This window comes from Eriocheir sinensis, chromosome 1, assembly GCF_024679095.1.
Source record: "Eriocheir sinensis breed Jianghai 21 chromosome 1, ASM2467909v1, whole genome shotgun sequence".
NCBI classification, from domain to species: domain Eukaryota; kingdom Metazoa; phylum Arthropoda; class Malacostraca; order Decapoda; family Varunidae; genus Eriocheir; species Eriocheir sinensis.
The window spans coordinates 710,201-726,114 of NC_066509.1; the positions used below are offsets into that span (position 1 = coordinate 710,201).

The 15,914-nt window shown below is 45.9% G+C and overlaps 1 protein-coding gene across 4 annotated transcripts in view; it reads left to right on the forward strand.

The window, feature by feature from the left end:
• Positions 1-2,435: 2,435 nt before the first annotated feature.
• The window catches only part of LOC127001959 (ras GTPase-activating protein raskol-like), a 40,144-nt gene continuing 26,665 nt past the window's right edge, over positions 2,436-15,914 (forward strand). For all 4 annotated transcript variants that reach the window (XM_050867269.1, XM_050867337.1, XM_050867413.1 and 1 more), the window contains exons 1-2: positions 2,436-2,843; positions 5,927-6,027. In XM_050867269.1, the coding sequence (XP_050723226.1) occupies positions 2,696-2,843; positions 5,927-6,027 (249 nt within the window). In that variant the 5' untranslated portion in view covers positions 2,436-2,695. The remainder of the gene's footprint in view (positions 2,844-5,926; positions 6,028-15,914) is intronic.

The window sequence follows — 15,914 nt, forward strand, 5'->3', positions numbered from 1 at the left end:
ATATCCTGAATAGAGAAAAACAAAGGAAAGTAATAATATGCTCTCTGAAATACGCCATTGAGAACCTCCGAAGTTTTAAGGAATAGAGAAACTCGGGGAGACATTTGCGAGGCTTCCGGTCCTCGTTTGGTTCCTCCTGCTGCAGACGCTCCCCCCCTCCCCCGGAGAGAGAGAGAGAGAGAGAGAGAGAGAGAGAGAGAGAGAGAGAGAGAGAGAGAGAGAAAGGTATGAAAAATTTTAATATCCACCTGACAGACCCTTTCTCTTTTTTTCTCTTTTCCGTAAGTTGCCATTAGCATCACTTTAGGTCTCTCACACTTCCCGATGTTAAGCTCAGAAACACGTACTAAAAGAGGGAGGGGGTCAACCTTCTCAATTTCCACTCCACAGACCTTTTCTTTCTTCCTGTTTTTTCCCTCCCCCTCCCGTCCACTGCGCCTTTACGAGCCTTAACACAGAACCAGACCAATTCACGACTCACACTTAGGAATCTTCACTTCAGAAACGCATACTAAAAGAGGGACTGAGTAAACCTTCTCAATTTCCACTCCACAAACCTTTTCTTTCTTCCTGTTTTTTCCTTCCCCCTGCCATCCACTGCGCCTTTACGAGCCTTAGCGCAGAACCAGACCAATTCACGACCCACACTTAGGAATCTTCACTTCAGAAACGCATACTAAAAGAGGGACTGAGTAAACCCTCTCAATTTCCACCCCACAAACCTTATTTCTTTCCTTATTTTCCTTTCCCCTGCCGTCCACTGCGCCTTTACGAGCCTTAACACAGAACCAGACCAATTCACGACTCACACTTAGGAATCTTCACTTCAGAAACGCATACTAAATGAGGGACTGAGTAAACCCTCTCAATTTCCACCCCACAAACCTTATTTCTTTCCTTATTTTCCTTTCCCCTGCCGTCCACTGCGCCTTTACGAGCCTTAACACAGAACCAGACCAATGCACGACTCACACTTAGGAATCTCCACTTCAGGAACACATACTAAAAGAGGGACTGGGTAAACCTTCTCAATTTCCACCCCACAAACCTTATTTCTTTCCTTATTTTCCTTTCCCTTGCCGTCCACTGCGTCATCTCAAGCCTTAACACAAAGCCAGACCAATTCATCTTCACGAATAACGCATAAAGACTGGAAAAAAACCTCTCAATTTCCACCCCACAAACCTTATTTCTTTCCTTATTTTCCTTTCCCTTGCCGTCCACTGCGTCATCTCAAGCCTTAACACAAAACCAGACCAATTCACGACCCACATTTAGGAATCTTCACTTCAGAAACGCAAACTAAAAGAGGGACTGGACAAACCTTTTCAATTTCCACTCCACAAACCATTTTCTCTGTCCCATCTTCCCTTTTTCCCTTGCCTTAACACAAAACCAGGCCAATTCCCTACTCCGTGTCACGCTTAAGGTCCTCCTCCCCTGCTGCAGCACTTCCCTCAGGCCCTTTGCTCCATCCTCCCGGTGCTCAGACGCAGGGGACCACGGCGCCGCCCCGACAGCGCGGCGCCAGCGGGACACAACAGCCAAGTTTATGAAGCCGGCCATCAGGCGCTGCGGAGTCAAATACGCGGAAAAAGGGGAGCCAGAAATTGTTTTAGAGCCAAAGTTATGTTGATGTCGGCGGTCAAGGGTACTGCCGGGTGAGCTTGTGAGGCTGTAGGCGTGTGTAGGTGCGTGTGTGTGGTGGGTGGGAGGGTATGAGAGAGAGAGAGAGAGAGAGAGAGAGAGAGAGAGTGTGTGTGTTTCGTGTTCATCATCAAACAGTTTATCACCCCCACCAAGAGTTTTCTGTGATTTAGAATCCACTAAAAACTATATATAACTTATTTCTTTACCCAGAGGCTCAGAATGACGCAGTACGGGAAGAAGGGAAAAGGGAAGGAGAGAGAAGATTTTGTGGGTGGAAATTGAGAAGGTTGACCCATTCCCTCTATTCAGTCCTTAAGTATTCGTTTCTGAGCTGAGCATCGTGTGTACGATCTAAACGGATGCTAATGACAACTTACCAATATATACCAATCCGGGGCTTCATGACGCTTTTCAATGCCTCAAAACACCGAATGAAGCAACGCCCTGGAAATCACGCTTGTCTAATTTAAATACACCAGAGCCCACGAGATATAAATACGATATATAGCAGGAATTATTACCGAAAAGAGCATATCACTCAGGCTCTATGACGTAGCGCGATGCATTAATAGAACGAAGGAAGCGTGTCACGGCAGCGGGAATCACGCGGCTCACCTCACTCGAGCTCTGAGCGGCGGAGGAGAGGGAGAGAGAGGGACAGAGAGGGAAGAGAAGTGCCGTCGCGTGCGTCATGGGTGCAGCGGCCAGACTTACCCACCTCATTACCAGCTTCCCTCGGCACCCAGGTCTCATTAGTTGATTGGTTGTCGTAGGGAGCGGACAAAATAATCACCCGTTTGCGTAATTTATCGCTGGACATTATGATCTTAAGTCCCATTATAAGGCCATACGTGGTAATCTTGGCGAAACAGGCGATGGGGAGAGGCGGTAGCTGGGAGTGAGCGAATCCCTGAGTGACAGCGCCTACTCTTGGTGTGTGAAGGTACCGCCAGTGTTTACGTGTGTTTGTGAGGCAGTCTGAGGCTTGAACTTCCTGTGGGTGCATCGCGCGGCTCAGTATTTACGTGGAAGCATCATAGTCCCAATGTGTATAGCGGGGGGCGTGCCGCGCGCTGAGATCATCCACCCTAGAGGGAAGGTACAGTGTCTCGGGATGGCCAGCGTGTTGGATGCCCACGGCGGAGTGATGGACATTGTGGACGCCGTGGCTGCTCCTCTTTTGGGGTTCCAAGGTGAGAGGAATAAGGACGCATTTCTGTCTCATTAGGATCAGGGGGTTTTACTGTTTCTATCTTGATTTACGTGTTAGTGATTGTGGGGGAGGGAAGGATATTGTGGCTGCTCCTCTGTTAAGTTTCAAGGTGAGAGAGAAGGATAAATCACTACCTCAGTTTAAATGTCTTTACATAGGTTGCATACAGGTGTCTTAATGTTTCAATCGTGCGTTGAGTGTAAGTGCGTGTGGGGGAGGGAAGGCCATGTGCAGGGCAAGGCAGCTCCTCTATTAGTCTTTCAAGGTGAGCGAGATAAGAATGCGTTGCTATCTTAGATTAATTATCTTTACGTAGGTAGCATACAGGTATTTTACTGGTTCAATCGTACTTAAAGGTATGAGTGTTTGCGGGGGAGGGAAGGACTTGTGGAGGCCAGGGCAGCTTCTCTTTCTCGGGTTTTCAAGGTGAGGGAGATAAGGATGAATCACTACCTCAGTTTGAATGTCTTTACGTAGGAAGCATTCAAGTGTTTTACTGTGATTCAATCGTGCGTTGCGTGTGAGTGCGTGTTGTGGAGGGAAGGACATGTAGAGGCCGGGGCAGCTTCTTTCTCTCTCTCTGGGGCTTTAAAGGTTTAAAATAGTCAATAGTGAGCTTTTATCACAGCGTCCTTGTCGTCACGTTCTTGGTATCGAGGTGTTTATTAGTTCCCAGTCGTGCTCTGTTCGTGTAATTGAGACGTGCTTGGTTTAATGGGAAGTGGCTATTAGATTATTCTGGGCATGTATTTTTTTATCTCCTATTGCTCACACTGTGTTGCCATCGGTGTGCTCCATTATTTTCACTCTCGATTCGCTAAATTAAGACGCGCTTGTTTAAAGAGGTATGGTTCCTTCATCATCACGAGTCAGTAAGTTTATTGTCCATATATACACGTGTAATATGGTCGCCCGTTTGCTGCTGTCCTTTGTCTATTGAGTCGTGTCTGGTGCAATGGGAAATGGGCCCTGGACAATTACAGTACCGGTGTGTCAGGTTGTAGAGGTACACGCTACAATGTTGTACCCGGCGTGTGTTGCCTTGGGCCCACGCAAGAAGGAAAGGACTTTACCAGCGGCCTCCGGGACGTGACGTCATGATGTTATTCTTACTTATCGTGCCCCGGCGAGCCGGAACGTGACAGTGACTCAGGCCGTGACGACACTGGAGACAAATGGCATTCCAGCGTTACGGAGCAAAGGGTCGTGACGCGGCACTTCTCTACATTACCCTCCCAGTCATCCTCGGTGAGGCAACGCTAGATAGCATCAGGTAGCGCGGCTTAGCGAGTTGTGACCCGTCCAGAGTTTAACAGTTTAACTTTTTGTGTGGGGATTACACGCCGCCGCCGCCACGCCACGGGGCTAATTTTAGATAACAGGACCGCATTAAAACAAAACAAGGACCCGGGCTATCTTACAACCCAGGATAGTAAGTTAACCACACCAAAGAAATAACCTAGCCTCACTTAGTACCCAAACACCAATGAAACAAGAGAGATTTTCCCAGTTTCTTGCAAGGGTAAAAGGGACGACAGGAAAGGGAAAGGCTCTGAATGATTGTCCTATTATCTAAGTCTACCAACCACGTGCAATCCTTCAAGAGAACAGAGCTACCATTCCTTGCCTGGGTCCATACTCCGCCGCGCCTCCTTATGCCCGGCGTGGTGCATACAGAGGAGCAATCTGGGCGCACAGGTGGTGTTTGCCGCACAGGTGCTGCCCGCATGAAGGAAACACGTGTGGGGTGCTGCAGCCACGCCGGTGGGATGCATCCTCTCACACAGATGTTCTTTTCTTTACCTTTAGTGTGGTAATGCAAGTGTTATTAATCAAAGTCTCTGTAATTACCAGATACATGTACACTCATTAAGACGTACAAAAATAGAAAAAGTATACAAAAATAGAAATAATGTTGAGCAGATACACGCCCTTTCTTACTCGTTATTTTTTTTATTATTAGTGTTGTAATGCAAATGTTTGTATTCAGTGTCTTTGTAGAAGAATATATTTCCCACAGCTACCCGGTACATGTACACACACACACACACACACACACACACACACACTGAGGCATACAAACACAGACACAAATATACAAAAATAGAAGGAAATATTGACCAGAGTTTCCAGTCACATATACATACATAAACAAATACAAGAACAAGAGTACCCATAAACACCTAACCTGATATATCATAGCAAAATAATGTTAAAATGTATTCGTATTACCGATAAGAACAATGTTATCCAAGTCTTCCAGTGTTGATATGCGGCCAGTAATGCTGTGCTCCCTTATCACGAGTTGCGGCATTACTTAAAGGTGTTGCATTCCTTTATCAACGCCATCAAAACAGGTCATGTGGTGTTCCTGTTGCCAAAGTGCGTGTGTTGTGTCTCAGAGCGCCTAGCCCGTCCGTGTGTTGCGTTCCTCAGGCCGTGTGTTGCTGTGTTGCAGGCCATTAGGTAGTGTGTTGCATTACTCAGGCCTTGTGTTGTGTTGCAGTCAAAATCGTCACTGTGTTGTAATGTTACTAAGGGTATGTGTTGTGTTGCAGTCAAGATAGCTAGTGTGTTGCATTACTGAGGCTGTGCGTTATTGTGTTGCAGACCATCGCGTAGTGTATTGCAGTACTCAGGCCTTGTGTTGTGTCGCAGTCAAAATCGTCACTGTGTTGCAATGTTACTAAGGGCATGTGTTGTGTTGTAGTCAAGATAGCCAGTGTGTTGCGTTACTAAGGTGTTGTGTTGTTGTGTTGCAGGACTCAGGCCTTGTGTTGTGTTGCAGTCAAGATCGTCGCTGTGTTGCAATGTTCCTAAGGGCATGTGTTGTGTTGTAGTCAAGATATCCAGTGTGTTGCATTACTAAGATGTTGTGTTGTTGTGTTGCAGACCATTGGGTAGTGTGTAGCAGTCAAAACCGTCGCTGTGTTGCATTGTTCCTTAGGGCATGCGTTGTGTTGTAGTCAAGATATCCAGTGTGTTGCATTACTAGGGCATGCGTTGTGTTGTAGTCAAGATATCCAGTGTGTTGCATTACTAAGGTGTTGCGTTGTGTTGCAGGTGTGGTGGCCGGGGTGACCCATGGCAGCCAAGGCTCGGCGCCCCCCTCCCCCAAGCTGCCCGCCTCCAGCTCGGCCGAGAGCACCCCCAAGAGGAATTTTGTAAGTACCACCTAACTACTTTTTACTTACTATCTACTTACCACCCATATACCATCTATGCACCACCTACTTACATCTTACTTACCACCTAATTAACTTATACTTACCCCCTCAAGAAGAATTTTGTAAGTACCTCCTACTGACCACCTACTTATATTAACTAGCCTCACTACCTACTTACCATCTTTCCTCTTACCACCTACTTACTAACTAGCCTACTTACCACCTACATACCACTTACTTACCACCTACCCACTAAATACTTACCACCTACTTACCACGTCCTTACCACCTACTCACCACTTACCACCTACTTACCGCTTAGTTAACTTATACTTACCCCCTCAGGAAGAATTTTGTTAGTACCTTCTACTTACGTCTTATTTAATCTTGCTTCGCTCTTTTCTCCCTCACTCACCCTCGAGAAGAACATCGTAAGTACCAGCTCTGATTTGCCTCCTACACTTACTTACGCTTACTCTTACTTTCCTCTTTTTTAATATATTTGCACTCCTCTTTTTTCCCTTTTAATCTCCTCTTACTTTAATTTTACCTCTTCGTTTCCTCTCGTTTTTTTCCTCTTTTCCTCCCTTTCCTCTTGCTTTCCGATTTCCGATTTCTCCTTTCCTCTTACTCTTCTCTGAATTTCCTCTTTCCTCTCACTTTTCTCTCCTTTTCCTTTCTCCCTTTTATCTCCTTTTCAATTATTTATTTCCCCTTTCCTCTTACTCTCCTCTGAATTTCCTCTTTCCTCTCCCTTTCCTCTCCTTTTCCTCTCTCCCTTTGTTCTCCCTTCCCTCTCTCCTCTCACTTTCCTCTTCTTTCCTCTCTCCCTTTTCTCTCCCTTTCCTCTCCCTTTTCTCTCTCTCTCTCTCTCTCTCTCTCTCTCTCTCTCTCTCTCTCTCTCTCTCTCTCTCTCTCTCTCTCTCTCTCTCTCTCTCTCTCTCTCTCTCTCTCTCTCAATACTCTTCTTCCTTATCTTCTTCCTCCTCCTCACTTTGTTACCTCTTAGCTTTCAACTCTTTTTAGCGCTCTCAGAACCCTTTAACCTCGTCTTCGATTCTCTTAACCTTATCACTTTCTCCCCTCTCAATCCCCTTAGCTAACACCCTTTATTCAGGTGCCCAACGCCTTTCTTTTTTGGCCACTCTTCTAAACTCCTTTTTTTATAGGGGCATTGATTGACGGGTTTTTTTCTCATTATTTTTTTTTTTTTTGGTGCCCTTGAGCTGCTTCCTTTACTGTAAAAAAAAAAAAAAAAAAGAACTCACGACTGATCTGTTTCTATATTTTTCATTTGGAGTCAGTCAGTACGTTAGTTAGTCAGTCAGTTAATCAGTCAGTCAGTTTGGGAGTCTGTCAGTCAGTCAGTCAGTTTCCTATACGTTTACTTTTCATTCTCAAAACTTCTCCTTCTTCCTAACATTTCCTGTCCCTAATCCTCAACAAGAACACTCTCTGATATCTGAAAGCCCCTAAATAAGTACTACGTATCCTAATATATGGGTGTGTAGCCAATGTATGTATGCGTGGTCCCATTACCCTAAGCCTTGGTAAGTACAATCATTGCTCTATAAGGCCTTTAAATAACCAAAACATTTTCCTTTATATATGTACGGTTTGTGTGTTTGTGTGCGTGGTCTCATTTCCCTTTGTCTCCCCTCTCGGAACACTAGCGGTCATATTTTTAAACATTTCGGCGCCCAAGTTCACATATTTGACAAGGCTTTCGAATAGGAGTTTTGGGCATTTCCCGGGGTAGCTTTATGACCTTGGTGTCAGTCTGGCCCTTCCTCTGTATCGTGAATCTAAGGAAACACATATCTGACAAGGCTTTTGTAGGAGTTACGGGCATTTCCAGGGGTAGCTTTATGACGTTGGTGGTAGAGTGACCCTTCCTCTGTACCGTGAACCTAAGGAAACATATATTTGACAAGACTTTCGTAGGAGTTTCGGACATTTTCAGGGATACCTTTATGACCCCGGTAGTAGTGTGACCCTTTTTCTGTACCGTGAACCTAAGGAAACCTATATTGACAAGGCTATCGTAGGAGTTTCCAGGATTTCCAGGGGTATAGCTTTATGACGCTGGTGGTAGTGTGACCCTTCCTCTGTATCGTGAACCTAAGGAAACACTCACAGGAACCCGATTGACCTCCTTGTCGGCCTTTGGAAAGAGTTGATGTGAAGGACGGAAGGAAGCGTCTGACAATACCGACCGAAGAACCGTGATTTTTTTTTCTGTACATAATAGTTCCCCTCGGTAATGGACCGCCGTGTAAGGGACCATTTTTTTCCTACCAATGTCGTAAGAACGTGATTCCGGGACCAATTCTTTTTAAGGGATTTTCTTAATGGGTCGTGGCAAGAAGGAAGCGATCTATTACATGTACACTGGGCCTAAGGAGAGACATACATACATACATACATATATACAGACAGACAAACAGAGAGAGAGACAGACAGGGAAACAAAAAGAAAGGGGGACACACACACACACACACACACACACACACACACACACACACACACACACAGTGATAGACAGACAGACAGACAGACAGACAGTGACGGAGACTCGTGCGAAAATGGAATAGCTTTCGTCGTTATTGAGAGAGAGAGAGAGAGAGAGAGAGAGAGAGAGAGAGAGAGAGAGAGAGAGAGAGAGAGATTATTAGGGAATGGAGGGGAAGGAAGCTAAAATTATTAGAGAGAAAAAGAGAAGAAAAGAAGAGAGAGAGAAAGGAGAGAAGAGAAGAGAAGAGAGAGAGAGAGAGAGAGAGAGAGAGAGAGAGAGAGAGAGAGAACACGTCAAGGGAGGATCGAGTAGTTTTATTGATCCTGTTTCAGCACCTTTTCTCTCTCTCTCTCTCTCTCTCTCTCTCTTTGTTTTACTCTTTCTTTTCTTCGTGATCAAGAAAGCGTGAAAGATTTTATGAGGGAAGGAAGAAAGGAGGAAAGGAAGAAAGGAAGGAAGGGCGGGAGGGAGAGAGGGAGGGAGGAAGAAAGAGAAGTAGGGAGAAGGGAATGAAGGTCAGAGCTTGTATATTTCAAGTCACCTTTCGTTGAAGCTCAAAATACCACGTCACAAAAGTACTACGAATGTTTTAAGACCAACGAACAAGAAAGAGACGAAAAACAACCTTGTCTTCATATATTTTACCTTCGTTTCCCCTTTGCAATTTCCTCTTTATGTATTCTGTTCCTTTCCTTCCTCTCCTTTCCCTTCCCTACCCCATTCTCTGTTTCCTTCCCTTCCCTACCCTACCCCTAACCTGTCATTATATATTTTACCTTCGTTTCCCTTTGCAATTTCCTCTTTATGTATTCTCTTCCTTTCCTTCCTCTCCTTTCCCTTCCCCACCCCATTCTCTATTTCCTTCCCTTCCCTACCCTACCCCTAACCTGTCATTATATATTTTACCTTCGTTTCCCTTTGCAATTTCCTCTTTATGTATTCTCTTCCTTTCCTTCCTCTCCTTTCCCTTCCCTACCCCATTCTCTGTTTCCTTCCCTTCCTTTCCTCTTTCTTACCCTTCCCTACCCTACCCCTAACCTGTCATTATATATTTTACCTTCGTTTCCCTTTGCAATTTCCTCTTTATGTATTCTCTTCCTTTCCTTCCTCTCCTTTCTCTTCCCTACCCCATTCCCTGTTCCCTTCCCTTTCTTTCCTCTTTCTTATCTTTCCCTACCCTGCCTTACTCCCTTACCCTCCCTTACACCCTCTCTCCTCTCCTCCATTCCCTACCCATTTCATATATTCATTTCCATTCACTTATTTTCCCCATTCCCTCCCCCCCTTTCCCCACTCATTCCCTATTACCCCTGTCCTTGCACCATTCCCATATTTTCCCATTTCCCTTCCGACAAGAAAGAAAGAAGAAAGAAAAACTGGTTCCTATAATATTTAGCTTCGTTTCCCCTTAAAATTCCTTCCTTACTCTGTTTTTATCTTCAATTCTATAACATCGTAACAAAAGTACTACGAATTCTTTTAACAAACCACCAAGAAATTGTGTAGAAAAAAAAAATTCGTCCCTATAAAATTTAGCTTCGTTCCCCTTGCATTGTCTTCCTTACTCTATTCCATCCATGTATTATTTTCCTTCTATAACATTATAACTACAAGACTACAACGAATTCCAGTGTCTAACGAACAAGACAGAGAAGAAAAAGCTTGTCCCTATTATATTCACCTTCGTTTCCCCTTGCAATCCCTTCCTTACTCAACTCCATGTAGTAGTATTTCCCTCCCATAACCTTTTCCTCGCATTTCTTTCCTCTCCACACACACACGAAAATTTCCTCGCAGTTTTCCCCCCGTGCGAGGTCTGGTCGAGGCTGGGAGGTCATGGAGGAGGTCGTGCAGCTGACGGGAAAAGGCTGGAGTTAAAAGGAGGGGAAGGGAGAGGGAGAGAGGAGGAGGAGGAAAAAGAGGAGGAAGGAAAGAATAGACGGGGGTAGGAGCAGGAATGGGCGTGACAGGAGAAGGGTGTGTATGAGGGTGGCTGGAGTATAGGGTGACGAAGGGTGAGTGGGTGTGTTTGAGACAGGATGAGGGTAATTGATAGAGGGGGATGAGTTTAGGGGAGTCCAGGTTGGAGTGACGAGAAGGAGACGGTGAAGAGATGAGACACGGCAGGGGGTTGACAGCAGCAGGAGGAGTAAATAAGATATGACCGAAAAGTCTGAGGAAAGAAAGTCTGAAGAAAAGGAGGATTATATAAGATGACGGGAAGGGTATCTAGAACAGGGTAAGAAGGAGGAGGAAATAAGGAAAAAGCACGATCTTGACAATAATAATAAAGAATTGGGAATAGGGAAGAGACGGTGGCCGAGTGGTCAGTATGCGGACATGGTGAGCCCGTGGACCTTGGTTTGAGTCCCATCGAAACCCGCTTATTCTTCAAACCATCGCTGAGTGGCGGAAGACTGCCCGCATGCTGCCCAGATTTTCAAACAACCCTGACTTTAGCGACTTCGTTCAAGTGTTAATACAGTTCCTCAAATTATAAATAAAGTGGAGCACCGGGGGGAAGCATTGACCAAACAAGGGTCATATATCACGGCAGCTACTGTAAATAAAATTGTCTGCGCCATTAGCGGGCTGGGCTGTCCAAGAGGCCCCTTCAAGGCAGCCTACCGGCGCTACAGGCAACACTTAAAAAAAAGAAAAGAATCAAAGAAAATAAAGGAAAAGAAAAAAGGAAATGAAGGAGGAACTAAAGGACTGATGGAATGTAAGGTATAAGGTGGGGGAAGGTAAGGGAAGGGAAGGTTAGGGGAGGGGAGGTAAGGGGAGGAAAGGCAAGGGGTGAAATCAAGGGCCAAGGGCAGATGAGGGACACCACTGAGAGCAGACACCAACCCTCCCTGGCGGCGCAACACACAATTCCCGCGTGACAAACAGCCCTTAATACCAACACACCAACACTCGTACGTCTCGCTCAACACCCGCCCAACACAACGCCGGGAGACTCAACACCGCCCACCACCACCACCACCTCCACCTGACCCACCTCCATTCACCTCCACCACCACCACTCGCCTTCAACTCCTTTTTTTTTTTTTTTTACTTTTCCGTCTTATATAATTCCTCTTTTGCCGTTTTTTCCGCTTCTTGTCTTCATCTTAGAACTTTTTTACATTGTCTTTTTCATTCTGTCTTCCTCCTCCTCCTCCTCCTCCTCTCCCTTCCCTTAATTTCTCCTTCCTTCCTCCGACCTCCCTTTTTTTTTGCCTTTCTCTATCGATCCGTCTATATAACTTACTTCTGTTTGCCTGTCCCTCCCTCCCCTTCCTCCCTCCCTTCCTTCCCTTCCCTTCTCATTTCCTCCCTCCGTCTAACCTTCTTGCCTTCCTTCCTTCCTTCCTTCCTTCATCCGTCTCTTAATAATCTTTCCTTCTATCCGCTCAGCTTTCTCTTCCCTTCATCCATTTTCTCCTCCCTCCTTCTCTTTTGCCCTTCATCCATTCTTCTATATATAACCTCCTTCCCTCCTTCCCTCCCTCTCTCACTCCCTTATTCGTTTTCAATTCCCTTTCCTCCTATAAGAGAGAGAATCCGATCTTTAATTTCGCTCGAGTGGAAAGTTCATCGCGAGGGACTGAGGTCGGTAATTTTAGTCCCTTCCGTCTCTCACATCAACTATTTCCAAAGGCCAAAAAAAGGAGATTAATCGGGTTTTCACAATTGTTTCTTCACGTTCATGGCACAGAAGAAGGGTCAATCTACCACCGGGGTCATAAAACTACCCCTGGAAATGCCCCTCAAAACGCCTATATTCGAAAGACTTGCAAATATGTATGAGAAAAGTCAATACCACTACAAGGGTCATAAAACTACCCCTCAAAATGCCCCTCAAAACGCCTATATACGAAAGCCTTGTCAAATATGTATGAGAAAAGTCAGTACCACTATAAGGGTCATAAAACTACCCCTGGAAATGCCCCTCAAAACGCCTATAAACGAATCCTTGTCAAATATGTGTGAGGAGAGTCAAACTACCACCACCAGGGTTATAGAACTACCCCTGAAAATGCCCCTCAAAACGCCTATATACGAAAGCCTTGTCAATTATGTGTGTGCTTGTGGGCCCCGAATTGTATAAGAAAAATATGACCCTGAGGTGGAATAATGAATGTGTGACTCTGGATCGGAAGTCACCACAAAGAAGTATTGATAGGGGAGGTCACATTAGGGTCAAGAACGAGTGTGTGTCTAGGTGTATGTGTGGGGGTCTCTGTGTGTGTGTGTGTGGGGAGGGGGGGCTGTATGTCTGTTTGTGTGTAGGTCATTTCCATGGGCAGCTTCGTATGTCCGTGTGTTTAAGTGTGTGGGGGGGTCTATGGGTGTGTATGGGGGGGGCCTGTATGTCTGTTTGTGTGTGTTCGTGTGTGTAGAGAGATAGGTCTGTTCCAAGGGCAGCTTCGTACGTTCGTGTTGGTCATTACTATATATTATTTTTTTTCGGCAGCAAATGAAAAACGGAAACCTTTGAATGCTAATGAGTCGCCGTTCGTGAAATTACTTTTAAACTCGCGAAATATTTGCGTTAGGGCGACGATGGAACCTTTTTATTCAGCGAGGCGCCATTTCTGCAACTCCCTTATTTTATTTTTGCCGCTGTGCCATTCCTGCAACCCGTATTTTTTTTTGCTCTAAGTTTAATTGTGGGAAAAATTCATTACTTTATCTTTTTATTCATGTATTCGTCTTTCCCGTGACAGCAGCATGTGGTGACGTAGGGAGGGATGTGGAGTTGGGAGTCGGAGTCGGTAAAAATATCTCCGACTACGATTATTTTACGATACGTGTGCTGTGGTGTGGCTGGGTGTGGTGTAGTTTGGTTTGGTGTGGCTGGGTGTGGTGTGGTTTGGTTTGGTGTGGCTGGGTGTGGTATGGCTGGGTGTAGTGTGACTGGGTGTAGTGTGGTTTGGTTTGGTGTGGCTGGGTGTGGTATGGCTAGGTGTACTGTGCCTGGGTGTGGTGTGATTTGGTTTGGTGTGGCTGGGTGTGGTGTGGCTGGGTGTGGTATGGCTGGGTGTGGTATGGCTGGGTGTGGTGTGGTTTGGTTTGGTGTGGCTGGGTGTGGTGTGGCTGAGGGAAGTAATGGAAGGCGAGTCTGGTGGAGCGAAATATGAATGAATCGCGTCAGATTATTTGGGTGTAGGAAAGCGGAAATCCCACGTGACAATGGCAGCCAGATTGCGGGGAAGGAAAGACACAGAGCAGTGATAATATTAACGGCAGTAGTGGTAGTAGAAGTAGTAGTAGTAGCAGTAGTAGTAGTAGTAGTAGTAGTAGTAGTAATGGTGGTGGTGATGGTGATTATGGAGGCTTGAAAGCGGTAATAAATTTAATAATAATAATAATAATTATAATAATAATAATAATAATAATAATAATAATAATAATAATAACAAATCAATAATAATAATATAATACAAATAGGATTAGTACGCGTCAATGCTGCTTTATCACACGCTTGGATGGCTGCTGGCGGCTACTGATATAACACACACACACACACACACACACACACACTAACACGCACTCAGCAGCGTAACGTATTGGTTGACACAGCGAATTATGTAAATCGAATGACTATTGTTGTAGACACCATGATGTGTGTGTGTGTGTGTGTGTGTGTGTGTGTGTGTGTGTGTGTGTGTGTGTGCTACTTTGTGTGTGCACGAAGGGGATGTACGTGATAAGCCTGCGCGTGAGTGAGCCATCAGCGCGCACACACACACACACACACACACACATACACACAAGCTCGTAACTCATATTGTGGGATGCTGAAGTGTATGTGTGTGTGTGTGTGTGTGTGTGTGTGTGTGTGTGTGTGTGTATCGGGGGAGAGGAGAAGGGTTAAGGGGGGGGGGGGGGGAGGGAGAGGTATGACGTGTTTGGGTTATGGTTAGTTCGACCTTGAGGTGTCTCCAAACACATGACAGGCTTGAGCGTGTAAATATCATGAGTTAGGTCCATATTCTTAAACGTATCAGGCTCCCACTACGACTGTGTGTGTGTGTGTGTGTGTGTGTGTGTGTGTGTGTGTGTGAAAGTAAAAGTTTGGGTGTAGGCTTACGTGGGCTGGGAATATTGCGAGGGCGTGCTTGTTAGAGAGAGAGAGAGAGAGAGAGAGAGAGAGAGAGAGAGAGAGAGAGTGGGGGAAGGTAGAGGAGGATAAAGGTAGGGTGAGGCGTGAGTGTGTGCGAGTGTGTTTGTAAGTATGTGTGTGAAGATAAGGGGGTCCTTTAGACATGTACCTCTGACCCAGTTGGAGTGTGTGTGCGTGTGTGTGCGTGTTTGGGAGTGGAGGAAGGAAGGTCAAGTTACGTGTGTGTGTGTGTGTGTGTGTGTGTGTGTGTGTGTGTAGAAAGAGTGTAGAAAGAGTGTGTTTTGGAATTAAAAAGCTCAGGGCAGATCTTGTAAATTCAAATGTGAAGGAGGCGTAGGAAGGGAGGGAGAGGGAGAAGAGGGAGAGATGGGAAGGGAAGGGAGAGAGAGAGGGAGAGCAAGAGGAGGAGGAAGAGAGGGAGGGAGAGGGGGAGGGCAAGGGAAGTCAGAATGGGTCATGTTTAAAAAAGAGAAAGTTTGCATAGGGAATTAGGGCAAGAGGGGAGTGGAGCGGGGAAGTGGAGTAGCGTATAATTATGTGGACTGGCGGATGGGCATGGTGGAGGGAGGGAAGAGGAGGAGGAGGAGGAGGAGGTATGGGAACGAGAATGAGAAGAAGCAAATAGACTGTGAGGTTGGTATATGTGGACCAAGGAGAGGTGGTGGTTATGTGGAGTGCTATTTGGAGGGAGAGAACGTAATGGAAGGATCTGGACTATATGTAAGTAAAGTTTGGGGCATAGGTCATACTGCTCGTGGCCCCAGTGCTCATTTTCGTTGCATTAGCCATCGGGGGAAGGGCACTTGCAGGAGGGGACAGAGAATGAAGAGTAAGGAAGTAATGGTAGTAGTAGTAGTAGTAGTAATAGTAGTAGTAGTAGTAGTAGTAGTAGTAGTAGTAGTAGTAGTAGTAGTAGTAGTAGTAGTACTAGTAACAGTCGTAGTAGTAGTCGTAGTAGTAGAGGCAGTCGTACGGGCAGGTGGGTACAAGGTGACATCAGGGTCGTTACGTGGGTCGTGTTACGCGTGGACGACCCAAACAGTATCCTTGACTTAGGCTATCGGGTATCGAGGTGCCAGACTGCCCATTGTGGCCCTGCTCTGGCACCCTCTACATCACCCTGCACGCTCATATAAGCACCAAGCATCTCTACCCTTACCTGGCACTCGTGAAAACAGGCACTGGCACTCTCTACGCCTATATGACCAGCAAGCACCCCTACCATTGCGTGGCACCCTTGTATACAGGCACTCT